This window comes from Saccoglossus kowalevskii, chromosome 7 (genome assembly GCF_978046115.1).
Source record: "Saccoglossus kowalevskii chromosome 7, keSacKowa6.1, whole genome shotgun sequence".
In the NCBI taxonomy this organism is placed as follows: domain Eukaryota; kingdom Metazoa; phylum Hemichordata; class Enteropneusta; family Harrimaniidae; genus Saccoglossus; species Saccoglossus kowalevskii.
In genome coordinates this window covers 37,824,905-37,846,048 of record NC_140647.1, presented here as the reverse complement: position 1 = coordinate 37,846,048, position 21,144 = coordinate 37,824,905, and the positions used below count along the sequence as shown (strand labels likewise).

The following is a 21,144-nucleotide window of genomic DNA, read 5'->3' as shown; positions in this document are numbered from 1 at the left end:
TAGCCAACTTCTGCAACTTTTCTACCAATTTTTAGTTTTCCAAGCCAAGTTTCCAATCAACTTTCACTTTGCACAAACTACCACAGGCCGAATCATGTATTGCCTCATATAAATGATAATCAAGTTACACCAAGATTTCATATTGATTTATACAATATAGTTTATAAGTCTCAAAAATGATACATCAAACCCAAAACTAAACATCTGTTTTCACAGTACATCTGAACAGGCTTCTATAAAATGTCATTCACAAAATGGTAAGGCAATCTCAAAATTTTGAATTAGCAATATATTTTCATATTGGGTATATATATATATATATATATATATATATATATATATAAAATATGAATTTTGAAACATGTATGCTCCTTCCTTTCGACATACAACTCCACAGTAATATATATTTCAAAGGTTGCGTACATTACCAACTCAATAACCTGAATGAAATCAGCAAGGTCACAAATTCAAGATGCAATCAAGCAAGTAGTGAGTGTGGTAGGGAAAATAATGACAAGTAACATTACAGTGAAAATATAACTTGTATCATTTAATTTCAATAACATGATTTGAAATACAACATATTACAGTATTTACAATCATTCATGTCAATCAAAATTGGTGATAAGTTTTTATGAACAGTTTGTTTTTTATAAAGCCAAATATTGGCTACATAAAGTTTCAAATACAATTGAAATAAACAATTTTAGAACAGAATGTCAAATATCGACTACGTTTTATTTTAACCAGTTGAGATTCCTTATACTTTTTAAGTTATGCAAATAACACCATCATATTATAGTTATGTAAATATCGGCATCACTCAACCATATATAGAATTAGGCAAATATGAGGTATGTAAATGACTGCATCTGTCAACCATATATAGAATTAGGCAATTATGAGGTACGTAAATGACTGCATCTGTCAACCATATATAGAATTATGCAAATATGAGGTATGTAAATGACTGCATCTGTCAACCATATATAGAATTATGCAAATATGAAGTATGTAAATGACTGCATTAGTCAACCATATATAGAATTATGCAAATATGAAGTATGTAAATGACTGCATCAGTCAACCCTATATATAGTATGTATGTAAATATGACTGCACTTCTTTACACGATGTATGTAATGCATATCAAAAACTTCTATCTGTATCATCCAATGTACTCGATACAAGTGGACAATGTTTTTGGTGTGATGTTTTTAATTAAATGAATAGAGATGTGTTAACAGGCATGCACAATGCGGTAATAAACAATGACGAAATAACCATAGTTCATATGAGACTATCCGGTAACATTACAGGTTAACCCATTATTGTATTTATCGGTAATACACTGCACCATGGATTGCACATGTAATAAGGTCTTAAAGTACTGTGAGAGACATAGGAGGTCTAGGTCTACAGCAGCATGATGAACTCACAGAATCTCAGCTGATTACAAGAAATATTGGGAAAATCTAACCGATGCGGCTAGAAACAATTTGTTTCTTTTTATAACGACAGACGGCTCATTAATCATTGAATATCAACAATAAATGATCCAAAGTAACGTTGGTTCTTCAGACATTCATCAACACCGAACACGTTGTGATAAACACTCCTAAGATTAAATGCATACATACACTATGACAAAAATACTGATATTGTATACAAGTTAATTCCCCAGTCATGATGTGAATGCAGTTTTTATACATGATCACACACACTATGGAATCACACAATGATATGAATGATAGGCAACCACCTTTATATTAAAGCAATATGTATGCAAAAATCAAATAATGTATATTGCATGTGTTTTTTTCTCAGATGGGTTCTTTTTAATCTACACTAATTACAAGAAAAAGACCAATACATAAACCAGGAATGAGAATAAAATGTCATGCCTGTGAAATAAAGTTTGAAATCAATAACACATAGATAAAATATAAGTATTGTGATTGGACAACATATTGATGACATCACTGATATTTAGAAGCAAGGCATCATCTCTAAAACAGAAAACAAAATATTAACAGCCATCTTGATTTTCTCCTAAAGGAAAAACAACTTAATACATTAATGTATCTATTAGACAGTCAAAAAAAGTATTATTGTTAATACAGGTATTCGCAGATGATGAAAGCATTGCGTTAATAGAATCTCACTTGTTGCTGCTCACACAGTAAACATGCCATTGATCCATCATCCACGCTGAGTTCTACAGAAACAAAATCTTGCAACAGTTTTGTAGTCAATCTTAAGTGGAAAGTCAAGTTCAGGTTTAAACTCCCTAGAATGAAAAAAAAAAACTTGACTTGGTTGCCTGTCACCTTAAGATACAACTTAAAAGGTTAGTATGACACAGTGTTGAAATAATTGACCATTCAGAGATAAATATGACATCTTTCATGCTATAAGCAAACTTCCATATAAAGAATAGACACCCTAAATTCTTGAAATATGTGAAATAATACTGAGGTTAAATACCTTTTTACAATAATATTATCATAGTAATACTTTATAGGACATTACAATTTACAGAATAACCTGAAGTCAAAATTTATCATATTGTTTACCAACATTGCATATAAACTCTGTTGTTTTGCAAAATTTCAATAAAAAAAATAACATGAATCAAGCAACTATGGCAGTCAAAAAAGTTGTAAGTACATACACAAATATTTAATTACTAGGAACAGTTGGGTTAATGAAAAAAAAAACACATTTAAAAAATGAATTGTGCAGAAAATGATAAACAATGCGAGTTCAGTTTGGGAACAAGCTATACTACAAAAATTGACTAAATTGTTTTGTATTTGTGAATAACAATTATATAGCCCTTCCACTGCTTTACAATTCTTGTAAATCTGTAACTTGGCACACTCCTGATGACAATGACTATATAATACATGTGTAGTATAACGACAAAACTAATGCAAGAAATTACTGAAACCATCAAAGTAATCTAAAGAATTATCTTGATCATTGGGTCATCAGTGGGTCACCAGTGGATCACTAATGGGTCACAAGTAGGTCACCAGTGGATCACCAGCGGGTCACCAGTGGATCACCAGTGGATCACCAGTAGGTCACCAGTGGATCACCAGTAGGTCACCAGCGAGTCACCAGTGGATCACCAGTAGGTCACCAGTGGATCACCAGTAGGTCACCAGCGAGTCACCAGCGGATCACCAGTAGGTCACCAGCGAGTCACCAGTGGATCACCAGTAGGTCACCAGCGGGTCACCAGTAGGTCACCAGTAGGTCACCAGTGGGTCACCAGTGAGTCACCAGTGGGTCACCAGTGGGTCACCAGTAGGTCACCAGCGAGTTACCAGTGGGTCACCAGTAGGTCACCAGCGAGTCACCAGTAGGTCACCAGCGAGTCACCAGTAGGTCACCAGCGAGTCACCAGTGGGTCACCAGCGAGTCACCAGCGGGTCACCAGCGAGTCACCAGTAGGTCACCAGCGAGTCACCAGTGGATCACCAGTAGGTCACCAGTGGGTCACCAGCGAGTCACCAGTGGATCACCAGCGAGTCACCAGTAGGTCACCAGTAGGTCACCAGCGAGTCACCAGTAGGTCACCAGCGAGTCACCAGTAGGTCACCAGCGAGTCACCAGTAGGTCACCAGCGAGTCACCAGTGGATCACCAGTGGATCACCAGTGGATCACCAGTAGGTCACCAGCGAGTCACCAGTGGATCACCAGTAGGTCACCAGCGAGTCACCAGTGGGTCACCAGCGAATCACCAGTAGATCACCAGCGAGTCACCAGTAGGTCACCAGCGAGTCACCAGTAGGTCACCAGCGAGTCACCAGTAGATCACGAGCGAGTCACCAGTGGATCACCAGTAGGTCACCAGTGGGTCACCAGCGAGTCACCAGTGGATCACCAGTGAGTCACCAGTAGGTCACCAGTAGGTCACCAGTGGGTCACCAGTAGGTCACCAGCGAGTCACCAGTAGGTCACCAGCGAGTCACCAGTAGGTCACCAGCGAGTCACCAGTAGGTCACCAGCGAGTCACCAGTAGGTCACCAGCGAGTCACCAGTGGGTCACCAGTAGGTCACCAGCGAGTCATCAGCGAGTCACCAGTAGATCACCAGCGAGTCACCAGCGAGTCACCAGTGGATTGCTAAGAAGTCACAAGTGAGTCACCATAGAGTCACCATTCACAAGTGGGACAAAAATAATAATTTGAAAAAGGTGACAAGAATTGTCATTCAAAAGGAAATAATTGAAAGATGTAAGGAACAACCAAGGTTTACTGGAAGGTACCGAGATATACAAACTTATATCATGCTGAGTTGGGAGTATTCTTTTCAAACTGACACGTTCTCTGATCAGAAACAAATATTTTTTAACCTCAGATATGTGAATGTAATGTACAGCAGTGACATCAGTACTGAGAAAAGAGAAGTTTGTAAAATTGTTACAGAGAATGTTTCACAGTGAAAGAGCTATAAATACTACTAACTACTGGGTTTAAATTTATTTTAAATTCAGTTTTAATAAATAAGCAACATGTTCAAAATCAAACGTGTTGCAATTATTGAAGCAAGTCGTGTTAGATCGTGTCACTTGCACATTGTGTCCTAAGTGACGACACCAACTACAAATTCAAAGGCACATGGATAGAACAGTAACATGCTATTGTAGGCTGTGTTATGTGCAGGTGACAACTCTTCACTTTAATCACTTTTGAATACCAATCAGTGAAATAAAACCCAGTAGACAATCTTCTAAGAGTATTATACTTTCTACTGTAGACACACATGCCCCAACACAAATGACAATAAAGGCATACAATAATAAATACACCTTTCTCTGTAGGTGCACTACGCTAGGTTTTGTTACACGAACAGTAAGAATATACAAAAAACTTCTACCTTCAGTAGTTTAATGTAGCAAATTTGAACCAACCATAGTTGCCATGGGAACATTTAACATACGATAATGCTTGAACTATACAAATATTTCACATAATGTAAACCATTTTGATTTTTAGAGAAATATTTCTATGAGCAAGTAAAAATCACAAAATGTTCATTTTTTTTGTCTAAGGGATTATTCAATGGCCATTTTCATAGGTCAAAGAAATCTAAACATGGTTTTATACTTTGCCATGATTCTGGCTCCACATTCATTTCAAAATGTGTTTTTTTTGTGAGCAGTTTTTGGTGACATTGTACAAACAACTGTGACTTTATTTTTTTAATCTATGCTTTAGTTTTGTTATTATAGCCTATCAACACTGTACAATGAATTGTCAACACATGACAGTAGTTAGTTACATAAATAGAAAACAAAGCAGATAAAAAAAAGAAAAACAATAAAGCAAGACCATGGAGGTAAAAAGAGATCTCTTTTTACCTCCATGGCAAGACTAAGTTGTAGACAGCATTACGAACACCATCATCTAATTGAAAGCGTAAAAAATGTTGTTTTCAATTGTCTGAATAATCAAATATAGCAAAATAGGTTATCAAGTAACATTTGTATGGCATACATACTATGAATTTTTCTCTTGTGATTCAAATCAAATGGTTTACAGAATTGCGTACTATTTCCCAGATGTAGCATTCACTACAAATATCTTGCAGCTTATATGACTAACAGTGACAACAAACTTGATATATCCCAACCCCTATAGCAACCCCAGTAATGATTTCAGACCAATGATAAACACTGATGCTTTTTTCAACAACCTGTATATATATATATATCTCTCTAACAACTATTACTGTTGCAAAACTTCTTAACGTCACTATAGGCATACGTTTTCAACATATTTAACATATTTTGTTCAATCTGCTTTTTTGAAAGCAGTAACCTTATTTATAATACACACAATCATTGTACTAATATTCCTACATGTTCTGTATTAGCTCTATTAAAAGTGTATCTCCAATATGTGCATGAGAGCTCAAAAAATAGTTTCGAAGGGATTTCAAATTAAAAATATTTTTGGTGCAATGTGATAATGCACTTCCAATAAAGTAGATACAGTCCTTGTAGTAGTCTAGTTACATTTTAATGTAAAAACACAATGCAGAGGAACTTGCTAGTTACATGAAGGAGTGGAGACTATAAAGGTATATTCAAATATTTACATTACTTAAAGAGACGGTAGCTGTAACTTTCAAAACATTTCTCATTACAGATTATTAATGCAGCCAACAGAAAGTCTGATGATTATAAAAATATACTCAATATACTTGCTATCCAAAAAACATGGATGCACCCAATAGTTTGTGCCACTCAATAAGAGCTTGTCCTGTACTAATGAAATTATTTTGGTGAAAATTTCATCAATGTTAGAAACTGTTTCAACTATTGTGGCTTTAAATAATGTTATCATTATTAGATTGTCAGAAATTGCCAAAGTATTTCATTTTCATGAACATAGATTCAAGTTGAAAAACTGCAAATTAAAAATTTGCCCTGTTTATGGGACCCAAGTCAGTCAATGAGGATTCCTGGCTACGACTATAGGGTCTGGACGGAAAACAGGAGTTTGAGTAATGTTAAACATGAATCGCTTAGATGAGTTCAGTAAGATGAAGTAATTATAAAGTGCCTGACTTGTCTTGCGGTTACAATGACTTGCAAACTTGACGTAATCAATAGACTAAAAATGAATAAAATCAATTATGTATGGAGGTATGTTATTTGTTGAACCTATAGTTTTAACATAGCATATAGATAGGCCTAGATGTGGTCATTGTTTACCAAATTAGAACCACAAGTACTGATAATGAAATAACACAGAAGTCTATTAAAGTTTTGAAAGAAATTAAAAACATACTTGATTGAGGTCATACACCATCTTGATGTAAATCATAGTCTCCAAATTATGTACACTTATAAGACTTCCGTTCAGAGGATGGTAAAATCAGTGACTTCATAGTCACCATAGTTGTCTATTCAGGACAATTGAATTTCTATGCATGCACTGATGTAGTTATTAATTATCGGTGAAGTCAAATATTATGAGGAATAACAGAACAATTACTATTTAATCTCAAATATACAGTCATAGTCTCCATTGCCATAATAGTACACCCCCAGAGATTGAACAAATAAAACTACATACATGCAAACTACTTTACAAATACAGTGTAAATAATAAATAAAATTGGAAAAAAAAAAAAAAAATAATAAAGAAAAAAAAGTCCTCTTTCCCCCTATTTGTGTTTTTACATGAAATGCAAGAAGCAAGCCAGGTATTGTGTTTTGGATACATGACACTTAGAATGTCATATCAATGATGTAGTCCCAATATACTTTACACAACAGCTAACCTAGACTCTGTCCATCCCATCCCCCAAAACAATGAAATCCCATTCCAACAAAATTGAAAATAAATAGCACCCATCATTGTTTATAGTTGAAAGACTCTCTTCAAATACAAAAATACCACCAAATAAATATAAGTGTACTACACACATAAAAAATGTCTTTTTACGTAATATATGTTTAATAATGACTACCATTACATAAATGAAAATTACATTATTTTGAAAATATATATATGAAAACAAAAAATTGCTATCCTATTAACTCCTCTCGTTTCATCAAGTGTCTTATTTCTCAAAATAGGAATTCATCTCCAAGCAGAATTACAATGTCAACAAGCAAGCTACATAGTTAACACAAAGTTACATTAGAAATCATCTTTTGCAAGTTTTGCTCAAATAAGGTTTTTAGCAATTACAACAGAATGTAATTATGTAATTAGCACACCATATTTAACAGTCATTCAATATTGATTGTTAAGATTTCCTTTTTGCCCAGCATTCACTCCAGACATTTTATGTGGTTCAGTCATTTGGGAAGCCGTTGAAATAGCCTCAAACTTTTGCTTAAAAAACCCTATTGATGTAGTATTACTGGTAGGTATTTTAACCTCCCAAATCAAAACAAAAGTTGGAAAAAAGAAAATGTAAAAAAAGTAAAAAAAAAAAGGCTTAAAAATCTTGTATTTAACTGAAATTGGTTTTCATGATTTAGTATAAAACCACACAGCAGATAAGAATTTATGTTTATCACTGATTACAACACATATTAAGGCCTTAACTAAGATTTTAATGTTGCATAAATCTACAGTCCTTCAGTCATTTATAATAATCAGTTTCTAAACAATGTCACGTTTTTACCTGTAAATAGTAATTAATGAAGCAGACATAATTTTATAATCACAACATGTAATTTAGCAGTTGCTGATTTCTATACAGCAAGTTAAAGTAACCTTCTACAGAGCAGAGTTTTGTTAGGAATGGTGAATCACATTTGTATGACTTAGATAAAAATATTAATAATTTTGCAATTCTAGGTTGTCATGCAATGTTTTATTTCATAATGAGAAAGCCATGACGAGTTATGATTTAGTCACTTAACAATAATTTTCAGTTTTTATTACATGCAAAGAGCCGAAAAAAATAAATTCTGATACCAAGCGGGTTTGATTATGAAACCTTCTTAAAGACATGAACTTAACTATCTAAGACAACATTCTCAATATTCACATATCAGATAGGTTTTTATTTTTAGTTTAAAGTAGAGGCCTACTCACAATTATTGGGAAAAATGGTCATCAATTGTGCTAAGTTCATTGGTTTACCATGGAGCTATATTCTATTGTGTGTTACAGTACCGTCTTTATTTGAGAAACTTGGCAAAGTATTAATTCCACAGAACAAGCCAAACTACTTTTTTCGTAACCTAGATTTTTGAAATAATTCAGGATAACAAAGTACCAATCAGTTGCAATATATATATATATATATATATATTGATTTTTCACCTTATGACCTACAATTTAAGAAATGACATAAAATCTCCACTGTAGATGGAGAAAGAAAAAAGTAGAGGTGTTCTAATATTGACAAAATGATCAACATGAACTAAAAATTAGGGTTAGTGACACCAAACTTTTTTAAAGTCAACAGCATATTTTGGTTGCAAGTACAAATTATTGCAAAATGGATACATTCTTGGTATTTTCAATTATGAGTAGGCTTCTAGCTTAATAGTGCCAAGTTATGAACCTTGTGAATTAAAGAATATTCCAAATAAATCTGATGCCACACAAGATATTTGATAATTTCAAATATTACAAATTAAAGCCTTCTGCTAACAATACACAAAGAGGTGATTTCATTTCCAAACAATGCAGAGTTCAATTCAGTTATATTACAACACACTGTCATCTATCACAATAAATGCTGGTAATAATGTATGGAATATAATTTATGGAGTGTTTTCATCACTACTTTGCAATATGTGCTTCAGATCCGTACATCAATCTTTTGTTCACTACTACATTGCATGTCAAATGTTCTTTGTCTACTAGGGTCCAATGACTGTTAAATCAGATATAATTCTAATTCTGACTATAATTTTTTTTCAGCTTGTAAGGTGCTATTATTTGCAACATTCTCACTATATTAATGCATCTGAATATTTAACAATCTGAAACTAGCACACATCATGCATTTATCTTGGTTTATGCAGAATTGGGTGAAAAAGCATATCAAAAGACTATTCCGTATTTTAACAGAGCTGTGGGGTCACATCAGAAATTTGGCTGCTTATGCACACTAATTCCAGTAAAATATTAGTGTAATATGTTGATAAGCTGATTGAACACTGTTAGTTTGTCTATAAATAAAATAAATAAAATGAGTTATACCGAGTTGATAGTTCAATGATAAATGAGATATCTCTAGTGAACTCTTACAGTCACAGTATCTATATATCTGATAGGAAATGTATTAATACCACCATATCAGTAATGTTTATGGTAAAATGTTAAGACATGGAGTGAATGCTGAGGAAATCTAACTTCCTGAAACATGCGATTTTCAGGACATTGTTCTCAATCTATTTTAAGGCATTTCTACGCATCAATAACCAAGTTTTACTGTTGTCTTTTGGTGCAGTCGTGATTACTTCAGTTGGAGAGAGCAGCCAGACAATAACACATACCATATGTGACCAGTTTTGTTTTTCATAGCTCCATATCTGGAATTCTGGTACACACTAAGGTACACTCACAGATGTGTTTTACAATAAGAAATGTTGTGTACCAAGCACATTGCTACCATATGACTGGTATTTAATAACACTTCTAGTACCAGACTGGTAACATGTACATATATACATTGTACCACAGAAAATATGTCTTGACAACAACAACAACAGCCAATAATCTTTTCTTTATGAACAGCTTCTTCAGCAACCACTATGGTCTTCTCATCTGTGTGCAGCAGCATCTTCATCAAATCTTATGTATCTTGTATCTTCATCTTTTATACATAACACTTTATCAGATTGGTTGATAACCCAACAATTTGCTGCATACTCACTTTTTAGGCCAATGGGATGTGACGTTAGGGCATACTTTCCCATCAATACCCAACTATTTACAGAACAAGGCAGTTGTGATACCATATGGTAAACACATAGAGGATGGATTACAAAACTTACACTGCACTCAATGATTCAGACCTGCATAAGTGTAACATTGATATGTGAAAGTTCTATCATATGTCTGAAAGAAATAAAACAGAGAAATGAGAAATGTTAATTACATATATTTTTCAGTATCAGGTGACTGACCCTAAAGACTGTAGTTAAACATTCTTCCATGTTCCTATTTCATTTTAATTTTTATATTAATACTATTTTAAATATCTGCCTGTGTCCGACAGTTGGTTATAGCTAATGCGATCAATGATTTATGAAAGCAAGCCCCACAATAAAATGGCAAATGTGATATACCGGTAGCTGGTTGGACCCAGTTCAAATATCTATAAAAGGAATATATTTATCTAAATATGGTCAAACTGGGCAGGCGTTATATGGAAAATTACTGCATGGCTTGCTCATTAGGTTTCCCACAGCATGACAAGGCTGGGCAATACAAGGTATACAATAATTCTATATATCACACCTAACTCTTACCTATGATATTTCCCACAGCATGACAAGGCTGGGCAATACAAGGTATACAATAATACTATATATCACACCTAACTCTTACCTATGATATTTCCCACAGCATGACAAGGCTGGGCAATACAAGGTATACAATAATACTATATATCACACCTAACTCTTACCTATGATATTTCCCACAGCATGACAAGGCTGGGCAATACAAGGTATACAATAATACTATATATCACACCTAACTCTTACCTATGATATTTCCCACAGCATGACAAGGCTGGGCAATACAAGGTATACAATAATACTATATATCACACCTAACTCTTACCTATGATATTTCCCACAGCATGACAAGGCTGGGCAATACAAGGTATACAATAATACTATATATCACACCTAACTCTTACCTATGATATTTCCCACAGCATGACAAGGCTGGGCAATACAAGGTATACAATAATTCTATATATCACACCTAACTCTTACCTATGATATTTCCCACAGCATGACAAGGCTGGGCAATACAAGGTATACAATAATACTATATATCACACCTAACTCTTACCTATGATATTTCCCACAGCATGACAAGGCTGGGCAATACAAGGTATACAATAATACTATATATCACACCTAACTCTTACCTATGATATTTCCCACAGCATGACAAGGCTGGGCAATACAAGGTATACAATAATTCTATATATCACACCTAACTCTTACCTATGATATTTCCCACAGCATGACAAGGCTGGGCAATACAAGGTATACAATAATACTATATATCACACCTAACTCTTACCTATGATATTTCCCACAGCATGACAAGGCTGGGCAATACAAGGTATACAATAATACTATATATCACACCTAACTCTTACCTATGATATTTCCCACAGCATGACAAGGCTGGGCAATACAAGGTATACAATAATACTATATATCACACCTCACTCTTACCTATGATATTTTTTCTGAAATGCTTCAGCATGTTCTTGTCTCAAGTAACGTGCCAGGGCTTTGTGCTGACTTGGAATAATCTGAAGTGTCTGAAAGACAAAGAAATGCATTTTATGAGTCATCTTATGATATTGCTAAACAAGAGTGGTAAACTCTATTTGTTTTCATTTACACAAATTGACACAATACATGCATTTAAAATGTCAAAAATTATTTCCTTTCTTCCAATATTTGCATCCTATGAGTGAATATTACTGAATCTGAAATCACTCAGATAAACCATGTCACATGATTGGTCTTTCTCTGCATACTGTTTGATATATGTACACATAAAATGATAACATTTAACATCGTAATGTGTGCAGCAATAATTCACAGTATACATCACAGTAGTAAATAACTATGATTATTAATAATAATCAAATGACATCTTACCTCTACTGTTCCACTTGATTTAAGCATCTCCAATAATTTATCTTTACCCACGTTAGATGGCAAACCATCAATGGCTACCATTCTAAAAGACATTGGAGCACCATTCTTAGGGTTAGTTACTACTTTCCTTTCTGGCTGTGGCTGTGGCTGTTGTTGTTTTGGCTGCATCTTCACCACCTTGTGGATTTTCAGCTGTTTATTTCCAGAACTCATCATTATTTTCTGTAAGTATAAATTATTTTAAAATTGTTTTCAATATTTTTATCAAATAATACCCAATGCCAATTAACTATTGGGTGTATTTTAAAATCATATTGAAAACTACTAACACTAGAAGTATGGATCACATTTTTCGATGATAATTAAAAATTGAGAAATTTGAATGAGATCACCCAGCATGTCAAAGTATGATATGTCTACACAAGGTAATTGTTATTTGCATTAATGTAATACACTGTCAATGGATATCAGTGTATAACTCAGACACCTGTGTTAACACGTTTCCAAAGGAAACAACCTAATACCTTACCCGTTTAATCGGCGCTTTAGCAGTTGAAGATCTGGGACTTTGCATGAGGAATGGTTTGGCTTGAGATAAAGGTTTGATGGGCATACTGCCACCTATAGTTGGTATCTGTTGAGGTAGTTCATCACCTCCAGTGAGAACTTTAACCACAGAGTTACCTTGTCCTGGTAGTGACATAAGGGGCTGTGGTTGTTGCAGTTGATTTGGTGTTCCTAGCTGTACCAATGCCTGCTGTTGCTGCATATTTTGTTGATGCTGCAGTTTTTGGGGCTTTTGCTTCTGAAGCTTCATTTGCTGCAGCTTCGCCTTTTTGGTCAACAACACTTTTCTTTGTCCAGGTTGCAGTTTTTGCTGCATTGGCATCAATTTCTGCTGCGAAAATTGCAAAACTTGTGATACTTGCTGTCCCTGTTGTAATGACTGTCCTGGCTGAAACTGCAGCTGTCCTTGCTGTTCTGATGTCTCATGTTGCAGTTGCATCATTGGCTGTTGCTTATCAACAGTTTGAATTACTGGTTCAACCACAGGTACAGCAGCCACCTGTGTGCTGGCGTCACCACCACCTTGTTCAAGCATAAATTTCTTCTTAAGTTCTGCCTGTCTCTTTATTGCCATTTGTTGTCTTCTCTCTTCTTTCCTCTTCTGAATCGCTTCTCGTAATTTCTTTTGTTCATCTAGTTTGATTTTCATAATCCTTGTTTCCTCATCCATTGGTTCCTGTTAAACAAAGTAAATGACAGTAAGCTCAAATGATACGACAATCATTGCAGACCATTCAAGGTTTGCTAATAACATAAACTGTAGTTAGTTACTGTGCATGTGTCCTGTAAAGGTCACACTGCATACTTTGATAAAACTGCATGTTATAAAAGTGGGAGGGAAGGGGGTGTCACAATTTGTGATAATTGTCACTAAAATTGTAAACTCCTGTAAGCTTTGATGTTTCATGGGAAGGTAGCGACTGCTGGCTCATATTTTTCTATGCTTTTCAAGTTATTTATGGGTAACTTTTCACTGAATTGTTGCACAGATAAGGTCATTATTAACAGCCAGACTGAAAAATTCTAGACCAGCATTACCTCTTCCTTCGGCGGTTGTTGTTGCTGTGGTGCTGTCTTTTCTATTTGTGCAGGCGGAGTAAGGTTCATTAAGGGAGCAGGTGCCCTTGGAATGCTGACTTTAGGCTGTGGTGGCCTAAGTTGGCTTGTCTGGGGCAGGTGTAGTCTTGGCTGTCCCTGTTGTGAATGCTGAAGACGTGGCTGCTGCATTCTTGGATGTTGTTGTATATTTGGTTGCTGTGGCAAATGGTATGGTGTGGGAAGCCTCTGGCGTGGCTGCTGAGAAAGAATTGGTCTTGGCTGAATCTGGAATTGATAATAATGTTGTTAAATTGTAAAACAGGTAGTTTGAGCCGAATTGTAAACCATTGAGCATATGTACAATGCATTGTGGGAAACTAGATTATTTTTTGTAATGCTTCAACAATATAAGAGTTCATTCAGATTAATCATAAGATATGACTTTCTCTCACGTGTCATCAAACAAAGTTTTGAGATTAAAAGAAATTTTAAACAAGCAGCCTCTCGGCTGAGATAGCTCTGCTGTTAGCAATGCACATTTCAATTAAAGAACTGAAGATATCATTAGAAAATGAACAAATCTGAGAGAGGTCCACATGTAGTACCTATATGTATAATATATCAAAGCAATTGAACTTGCGGTTTTCAACAAGAAGTCGAAAATATCACTTTTTACCAAAAATTACAAAAATATTCATCAAAATTAGAGAATTAAAGATATCATTATGAAATGAACAAATCTGAGAGAGGTCCACATGTAGTACCTATATATGTAATATCAAAGCAATTGGACTTGCGGTTTTCAACAAGAAGTCGAAAATATCACTTTTTACCAAAAATTACAAAAATATTCACCGAAATTAGAGAATTAAAGATATCATTACAAAATGAACAAATCTGAGAGAGGTCCACATGTAGTACCTATATATGTAATATCAAAGCAATTGGACTTGCGGCTTTCAACAAGAAGTCGAAAATATCACTTTTTACCAAAAATGACAAAAATATTCACCAAAATTAGAGAATTAAAGATATCATTACAAAATGAACAAATCTGAGAGAGGTCCACATGTAGTACCTATATATGTAATATCAAAGCAATTGAACTTGCGGTTTTCAACAAGAAGTCGAAAATATCACTTTTTACCAAAAATTACAAAAATATTCACCAAAATTAGAGAATTGAAGATATCATTACAAAATGAACAAATCTGAGAGAGGTCGACATGTAGTACCTATATATGTAATATCAAAGCAATTGGACTTGCGGTTTTCAACAAGAAGTCGAAAATATCACTTTTTACCAAAAATGACAAAAATATTCACCAAAATTAGAGAATTGAAGATATCATCATGAAATGAACAAATCTGAGAGAGGTCTACCCAAGGTACATATACACCAAGTATCAAAGCATTCAGGCTTGTAGTTTTCAAGAAGAAGTCGAAAAAGTAAAACATTGACACGGACGACGACGACCGACAATCACTCATATGATAAGCTCCGCTCGACAAAGTCGACAGCGGAGCTAAAAAGTGATAATTGGACAAGTTATTAATTATTAGATCAGTGATAGTAGCATATAACACATTACTTGCTGAAAGCTCCACCAAAGTCAATAGAAAACAGGTAATGTAAGAATAATTTATACCAGTAATAATTCTGATACCCCCCGCCCCAAATTGCACAATATTGTCACATCAGCATTGTGGGAACCATCATTTTTTTTGCCAAAATTTTGGTGAAACACTATAAATGTTTGAATAATTTTTGACCAAAGGAACATAATTTTCTATTGAGTACAGTTCAAGATCTAAATTTTTGAAAAAAAATATGGAAACGAAATTTATTCTGTGAAAAATTACAAAAATTGACATTGGCACTCAAAGGTTAATACCGTTAAAATCCTATTATAAACCGCATACCTAATAGTAACTGCACCCCCAATTTTGGCTTCAGTGTTAAAGAGTTCTCAACAAAAATTGAAAACATGAAAAGTACTAACCGCACCCCCAATTCAACAAGACCGCGACCGTAACTGACTTTGTTTCAACGAGCTGGTACATTGTTCCTAATCCTATTCATTTGTTTCAACAACGTGCCTAAAAATATTCACACCTCTTTATTGTTCAGTAGTGTTAGGATGTCAAACACACAGTGGAACTGCTTTTGTCTTGTGACAAATTGTGTCAATACTCCTTGTGAATACGTCCGTTTGTCGCAAGTTTTCGACAATGATCTGTTCTCATCGAAAAACTGTTAAATTCTTTTTCAATGCTCAGTTTCTCTTTCGAAAACAACTAATTTCTTGATTTTAAAAAAAAGTCATGTCGTTTTCCCATGGAAATCAAAGCCAAAAGATCGCACTACATTATCGGTAAATCGCTTCCGGGTTTCGTTCACCATGAAGTCGGTGACCTGTCATTAACATATTTAAATGAACTAAGGTAATTTGAACACGTGGGCACCATCCAGCATTTTGATTGGTTAATTAGCGACTTGACCTACCCGGTCAAGTAATGTCTCGTGTGCATTCAAACTACATGGCGGATGTCGCATCGATCATTTACATGTGACCGAAATAATTCGCTTACGGTGAAACTAAGTTGAATTTTATTTGCATTTGATAACAATTCAACGAATTTAATTTTTGTGCGTTGCTATAATCACTACTGAGTAATAATCAACAATTTTAACAGTTCGAAAACAAGTTATTCACTTGTGAGCCGAAGCATGGCCGGATTGCGTTACCGTAGCCATGGTACCATACTTTTTTAGTGTCGTACCATGATCATTTTCTACTAAGCAATGCATTAATGTTTGTTTTTATTTGAAACTCCTGTCAGAATATACTTTCCGTTACGAAGAAAATAAAAAAAATGCATATTTTAGTATTTTTTTTTTTTCATGTGAACAGTTTTTTTGTGACGTGAGGCTTATCACTCTTCCTCGACATCTAAATTAGAGTTACGCTTATATTCAAAAGATTGTACGGTGTATTGTTTGTTTTGTGCGAGTGATGTGGGAAAAAAATGACCATGCCCATTTAGTGATTGCAATACTGTGGAATACTTTATTTTCGCTGGAATTAATTTTCGCTGAAAAGGCTTTTTGGACATTTTGTATGGAATATATTTTCACTGATTTTTGATGAGTTTATATAGAAATATAGGAAAAAATGTATATTCGCTGGATTTTATTTTCACGGAATCATCCTTTCAGCGAAAATAGCGAAAATAAATTCCAAGCGAAAATAAAGTATTCTACAGTATGTCCCTAATATAAACCGCACCCCGAACTTGAGCTGTTGATCCCAATTTTTTATTTGATACATTGTAATATAAACCGCGGTTTATAATAAGATTTTAACGGTACGCCATTAATAATGTTAAACATACCTGTTGATAGCCAGATGTAGACGGGGACTGTTGCCTTGGTGATAGGGATTGATGAAGAGAGATGTGTTGTTGTGAAGATGTTGTAGGATGTGGTGATCTCTGTCGATATTGCTGTGATGGCTGTGCTGGCCGATACTGTGGTTGCTGTCCCATGTTTGGTTTCATCCCTTGTGAATTTTGATACCTTGGACCAGACGTAATGTGTGAAGGAATCTGAAATTACACAAGTTGTACACTAACACAAACTATGTCATACTGTTTATCCAGCAGAAAGCAGATTTGGTAATGGTCTACAGTAATCCTATTTATGTTTTGTTTTTTGGGATATATACATTAAATTTTGTATGAAATCCACAGTGATAGAGAGTCACAGCAACTTTGAGACAGTGAGTCACAGCAACTTTGAGACAGTGAGTCACAGCAACTTTAAGACAGTGAGTCACAGCAACTTTGAGACAGTGAGTCACAGCAACTTTGAGACAGTGAGTCAAAGTAAATTTGAGACAGTGAGTCAAAGTAAATTTGAGACAGTGAGTCAAAGTAAATTTGAGACAGTGAGTCAAAGTAAATTTGAGACAGTGAGTCAAAGTAAATTTGAGACAGTGAGTGAGTCATCGTAAATTTGAGACAGTGAGTCAAAGTAAATTTGAGACAGTGAGTCACAGCAAATTTGAGACAGTGAGTCAAAGTAAATTTGAGACAGTGAGTCATCGTAAATTTGAGACAGTGAGTCATCGTAAATTTGAGACAGTGAGTCAAAGTAAATTTGAGACAGTGAGTCAAAGTAAATTTGAGACAGTGAGTCAAAGTAAATTTGAGACAGTGAGTCAAAGTAAATTTGAGACAGTGAGTCAAAGTAAATTTGAGACAGTGAGTCATCGTAAATTTGAGACAGTGAGTCAAAGTAAATTTGAGACAGTGAGTCAAAGTAAATTTGAGACAGTGAGTGAGTCATCGTAAATTTGAGACAGTGAGTCAAAGTAAATTTGAGACAGTGAGTCACAGCAAATTTGAGACAGTGAGTCAAAGTAAATTTGAGACAGTGAGTCATCGTAAATTTGAGACAGTGAGTCAAAGTAAATTTGAGACAGTGAGTCAAAGTAAATTTGAGACAGTGAGTGAGTCATCGTAAATTTGAGACAGTGAGTCATCGTAAATTTGAGACAGTGAGTCACAGTAAATTTGAGACAGTGAGTCAAAGTAAATTTGAGACAGTGAGTCAAAGTAAATTTGAGACAGTGAGTCAAAGTAAATTTGAGACAGTGAGTCACAGTAAATTTGAGACAGTGAGTCACAGCAACTTTGAGACAGCGAGTCACAGTAAATTTGAGACAGTGAGTCAAAGTAAATTTGAGACAGTGAGTCATCGTAAATTTGAGACAGTGAGTCACAGTATATTTGAGACAGTGAGTCAAAGTAAATTTGAGACAGTGAGTCACAGTAAATTTGAGACAGTGAGTCATCGTAAATTTGAGACAGTGAGTCACAGTAAATTTGAGACAGTGAGTCAAAGTAAATTTGAGACAGTGAGTCAAAGTAAATTTGAATCAGTGAGTCACAGTAAATTTGAGACAGTGAGTCACAGCAACTTTGAGACAGTGAGTCACAGCAACTTTGAGACAGCGAGTCACAGTAACTTTGTTTCATGAAAATGCTGTTAAAAGCAGACAGGGGTTTGCAAGGTATTCTTAAACGTTCCCACAAATCTTATAATAAAATATCATTTAGACGTTCATCAGATCTGTTAAAAACATGATATATTACCGGTTCTGAGTGTGGCATTCGTTGTGGTAGACCACTATCTCCCATGAATGGCTGCCGCTCTCTCGGATAAGGGTAGCCACCACTATGTCTGGGTGGTGGTGGTGGTCCTGTCATTGGTCCTGGCATCCCACCTTGACGAGGTGGTCTGGCACCGGGGTATGGGGGTCTGGCACCGGGGTATGGTGGTCTGCTCCCTGGATATGGTGGTCTGGCATTTTGATATCCTGGAGGCTGCTGTGGTTGAGAATATCTAGGTGGGCCTGACATTGGTGGTCGACCGTGAGAAGACATTGGAGAGTAAGATGGTTGATACATAGATCCTGTCAAAAGATAAAAGATTACAATTACAACATGGCCACTATTTTAAAGCTAGTTTCAGTGCTAAGATGAATAGGTATATAATTACTATACTATATGTATAATCATCAGATTACTAAATACAACTTGATTTTAAATTTATGTTTTAATTATGAAATAAGCAGCCATGACTTTCTATTGAGGAATTGTAATTGACAAAAGTAGCTGATCATTTCTTTGAAGTTGGAAGATGATGACAGTTGCATACCTGGTGGTCCTGGATGCCTGGACTGGGGTGCACCCCATGTTTCTTTCATTGGTGGTCTATTAAATGTGGTTCTATACTGATATGGTTGGGAAGGATGCTGTAAACACACAAATAACAATTAGACAATTAAATTCAACCGCATGCGCAAACTCTTGAAAATTTGTTGATCAAATGAGTTCTTGAAGCATCCAGCTTTTAATTTTATTGTATTTTCTGCAGAAAAAAGAAGATGGTTTTCGTCAACATCTGTCACATCGTACTTTATTAGAAGTGTATGTAAGCCGCAAATAAAGTATACTGAATTATTAAACATTTTGACCCACAGACAAACCTGCCATTTACATAAGCCCATGCTTTTTTAAAGGTGCAAATATGATAGTAGATCACCAGCCAAACAATCCACTGCAAAGTCTAAGGTCAGCTGAACACCGATGCTTATTAGTACAGAGTAGGATGTCTGGCGCCCTCAAACTTACCTGCTGCATTACAGATGGCACTGATGTTTGGTAAGATGGTCTGATGGATTCTGATAGCAGCGATGGAGGATACGATGGTTGGCTTGCTGACGGTGACATGCTGGTCCTATCCCATCTTAATGCACCTGAAAATGAACCATCAACTATGAAAGAGAATAGAAAATCAGAATGGGAAGTTGTTTGTCGTGTTTACTGTAAAAAGAACATTTTCAACTATACATAAACATGAATTATACAGTCTAGTAGCCTCCAGAGGGCACCCATGCTGTTTCTAATAGGGCTTTTACAGAAAGATTATAACTCAACTAATAGAACAAATACAGTATATGTACAAGTGCAGATAAATCAGCAAGTGCAATGTCAAGGTCACTCTTTATTAAATAATGCTATGCCTATCAGCAATAGCCCCAACCTATAGAGGGCAGTAGAATGGGTATCTGATGTCAGCTATATTCCCCACCAAGTGACAGGGGCATGATTAATTTTACTCTTGTTCTGCATTGCACTGCCATTCTTTTAACATTTGACCTGAGTACAATAGATCATTATTTGGAATACTTGCTATTCTATCTAGGTACTGGAGTTTTCTGACAACATTCAGCATATGTAACAACACAAAAACAACACAGAATTACTTTTTTAGTTATAAACTAACAACTGATTTTTTATTGAAAAATTATTAAACATTGATATCAAAATATAGATCAGTATACAACTTAAAAAGTATCAAATATAAAATTAGCTGAGTACAAAGTTAGCTGGCAATGCACTTAAGTAAAGAAAATATACCTAAGATTAATGTAATCAAGGTTTACATAACAGTATGATTAGGTATTTTAATAAATCACATAGTATGCAATACAATAATACATACAGTATATGAAAACACTATTTAGCATCACATGTTATTTTAGCAGATACAGATAAGAGTATGAATAAGCAACACTTTGACATTGCTAAAATTATATTTTGGAGGACCAGTAAA

The 21,144-nt window shown here is 35.0% G+C and overlaps 1 protein-coding gene across 1 annotated transcript in view; it reads right to left on the bottom strand.

The window, feature by feature from the left end:
- Positions 1–523: 523 nt before the first annotated feature.
- Positions 524–21,144, bottom strand: part of LOC102802680 (uncharacterized) — a 51,942-nt gene continuing 31,321 nt past the window's right edge. The window contains exons 7-15 of the mRNA XM_085501540.1: positions 20,160–20,284; positions 19,684–19,780; positions 19,119–19,438; positions 17,355–17,567; positions 13,959–14,243; positions 12,883–13,596; positions 12,354–12,575; positions 11,919–12,007; positions 524–10,557 (exon numbers count right to left, since the gene is read on the bottom strand). Coding sequence (XP_085357666.1) covers positions 10,509–10,557; positions 11,919–12,007; positions 12,354–12,575; positions 12,883–13,596; positions 13,959–14,243; positions 17,355–17,567; positions 19,119–19,438; positions 19,684–19,780; positions 20,160–20,284 — 2,114 coding nt within the window. The 3' untranslated portion in view covers positions 524–10,508. The remainder of the gene's footprint in view (positions 10,558–11,918; positions 12,008–12,353; positions 12,576–12,882; positions 13,597–13,958; positions 14,244–17,354; positions 17,568–19,118; positions 19,439–19,683; positions 19,781–20,159; positions 20,285–21,144) is intronic.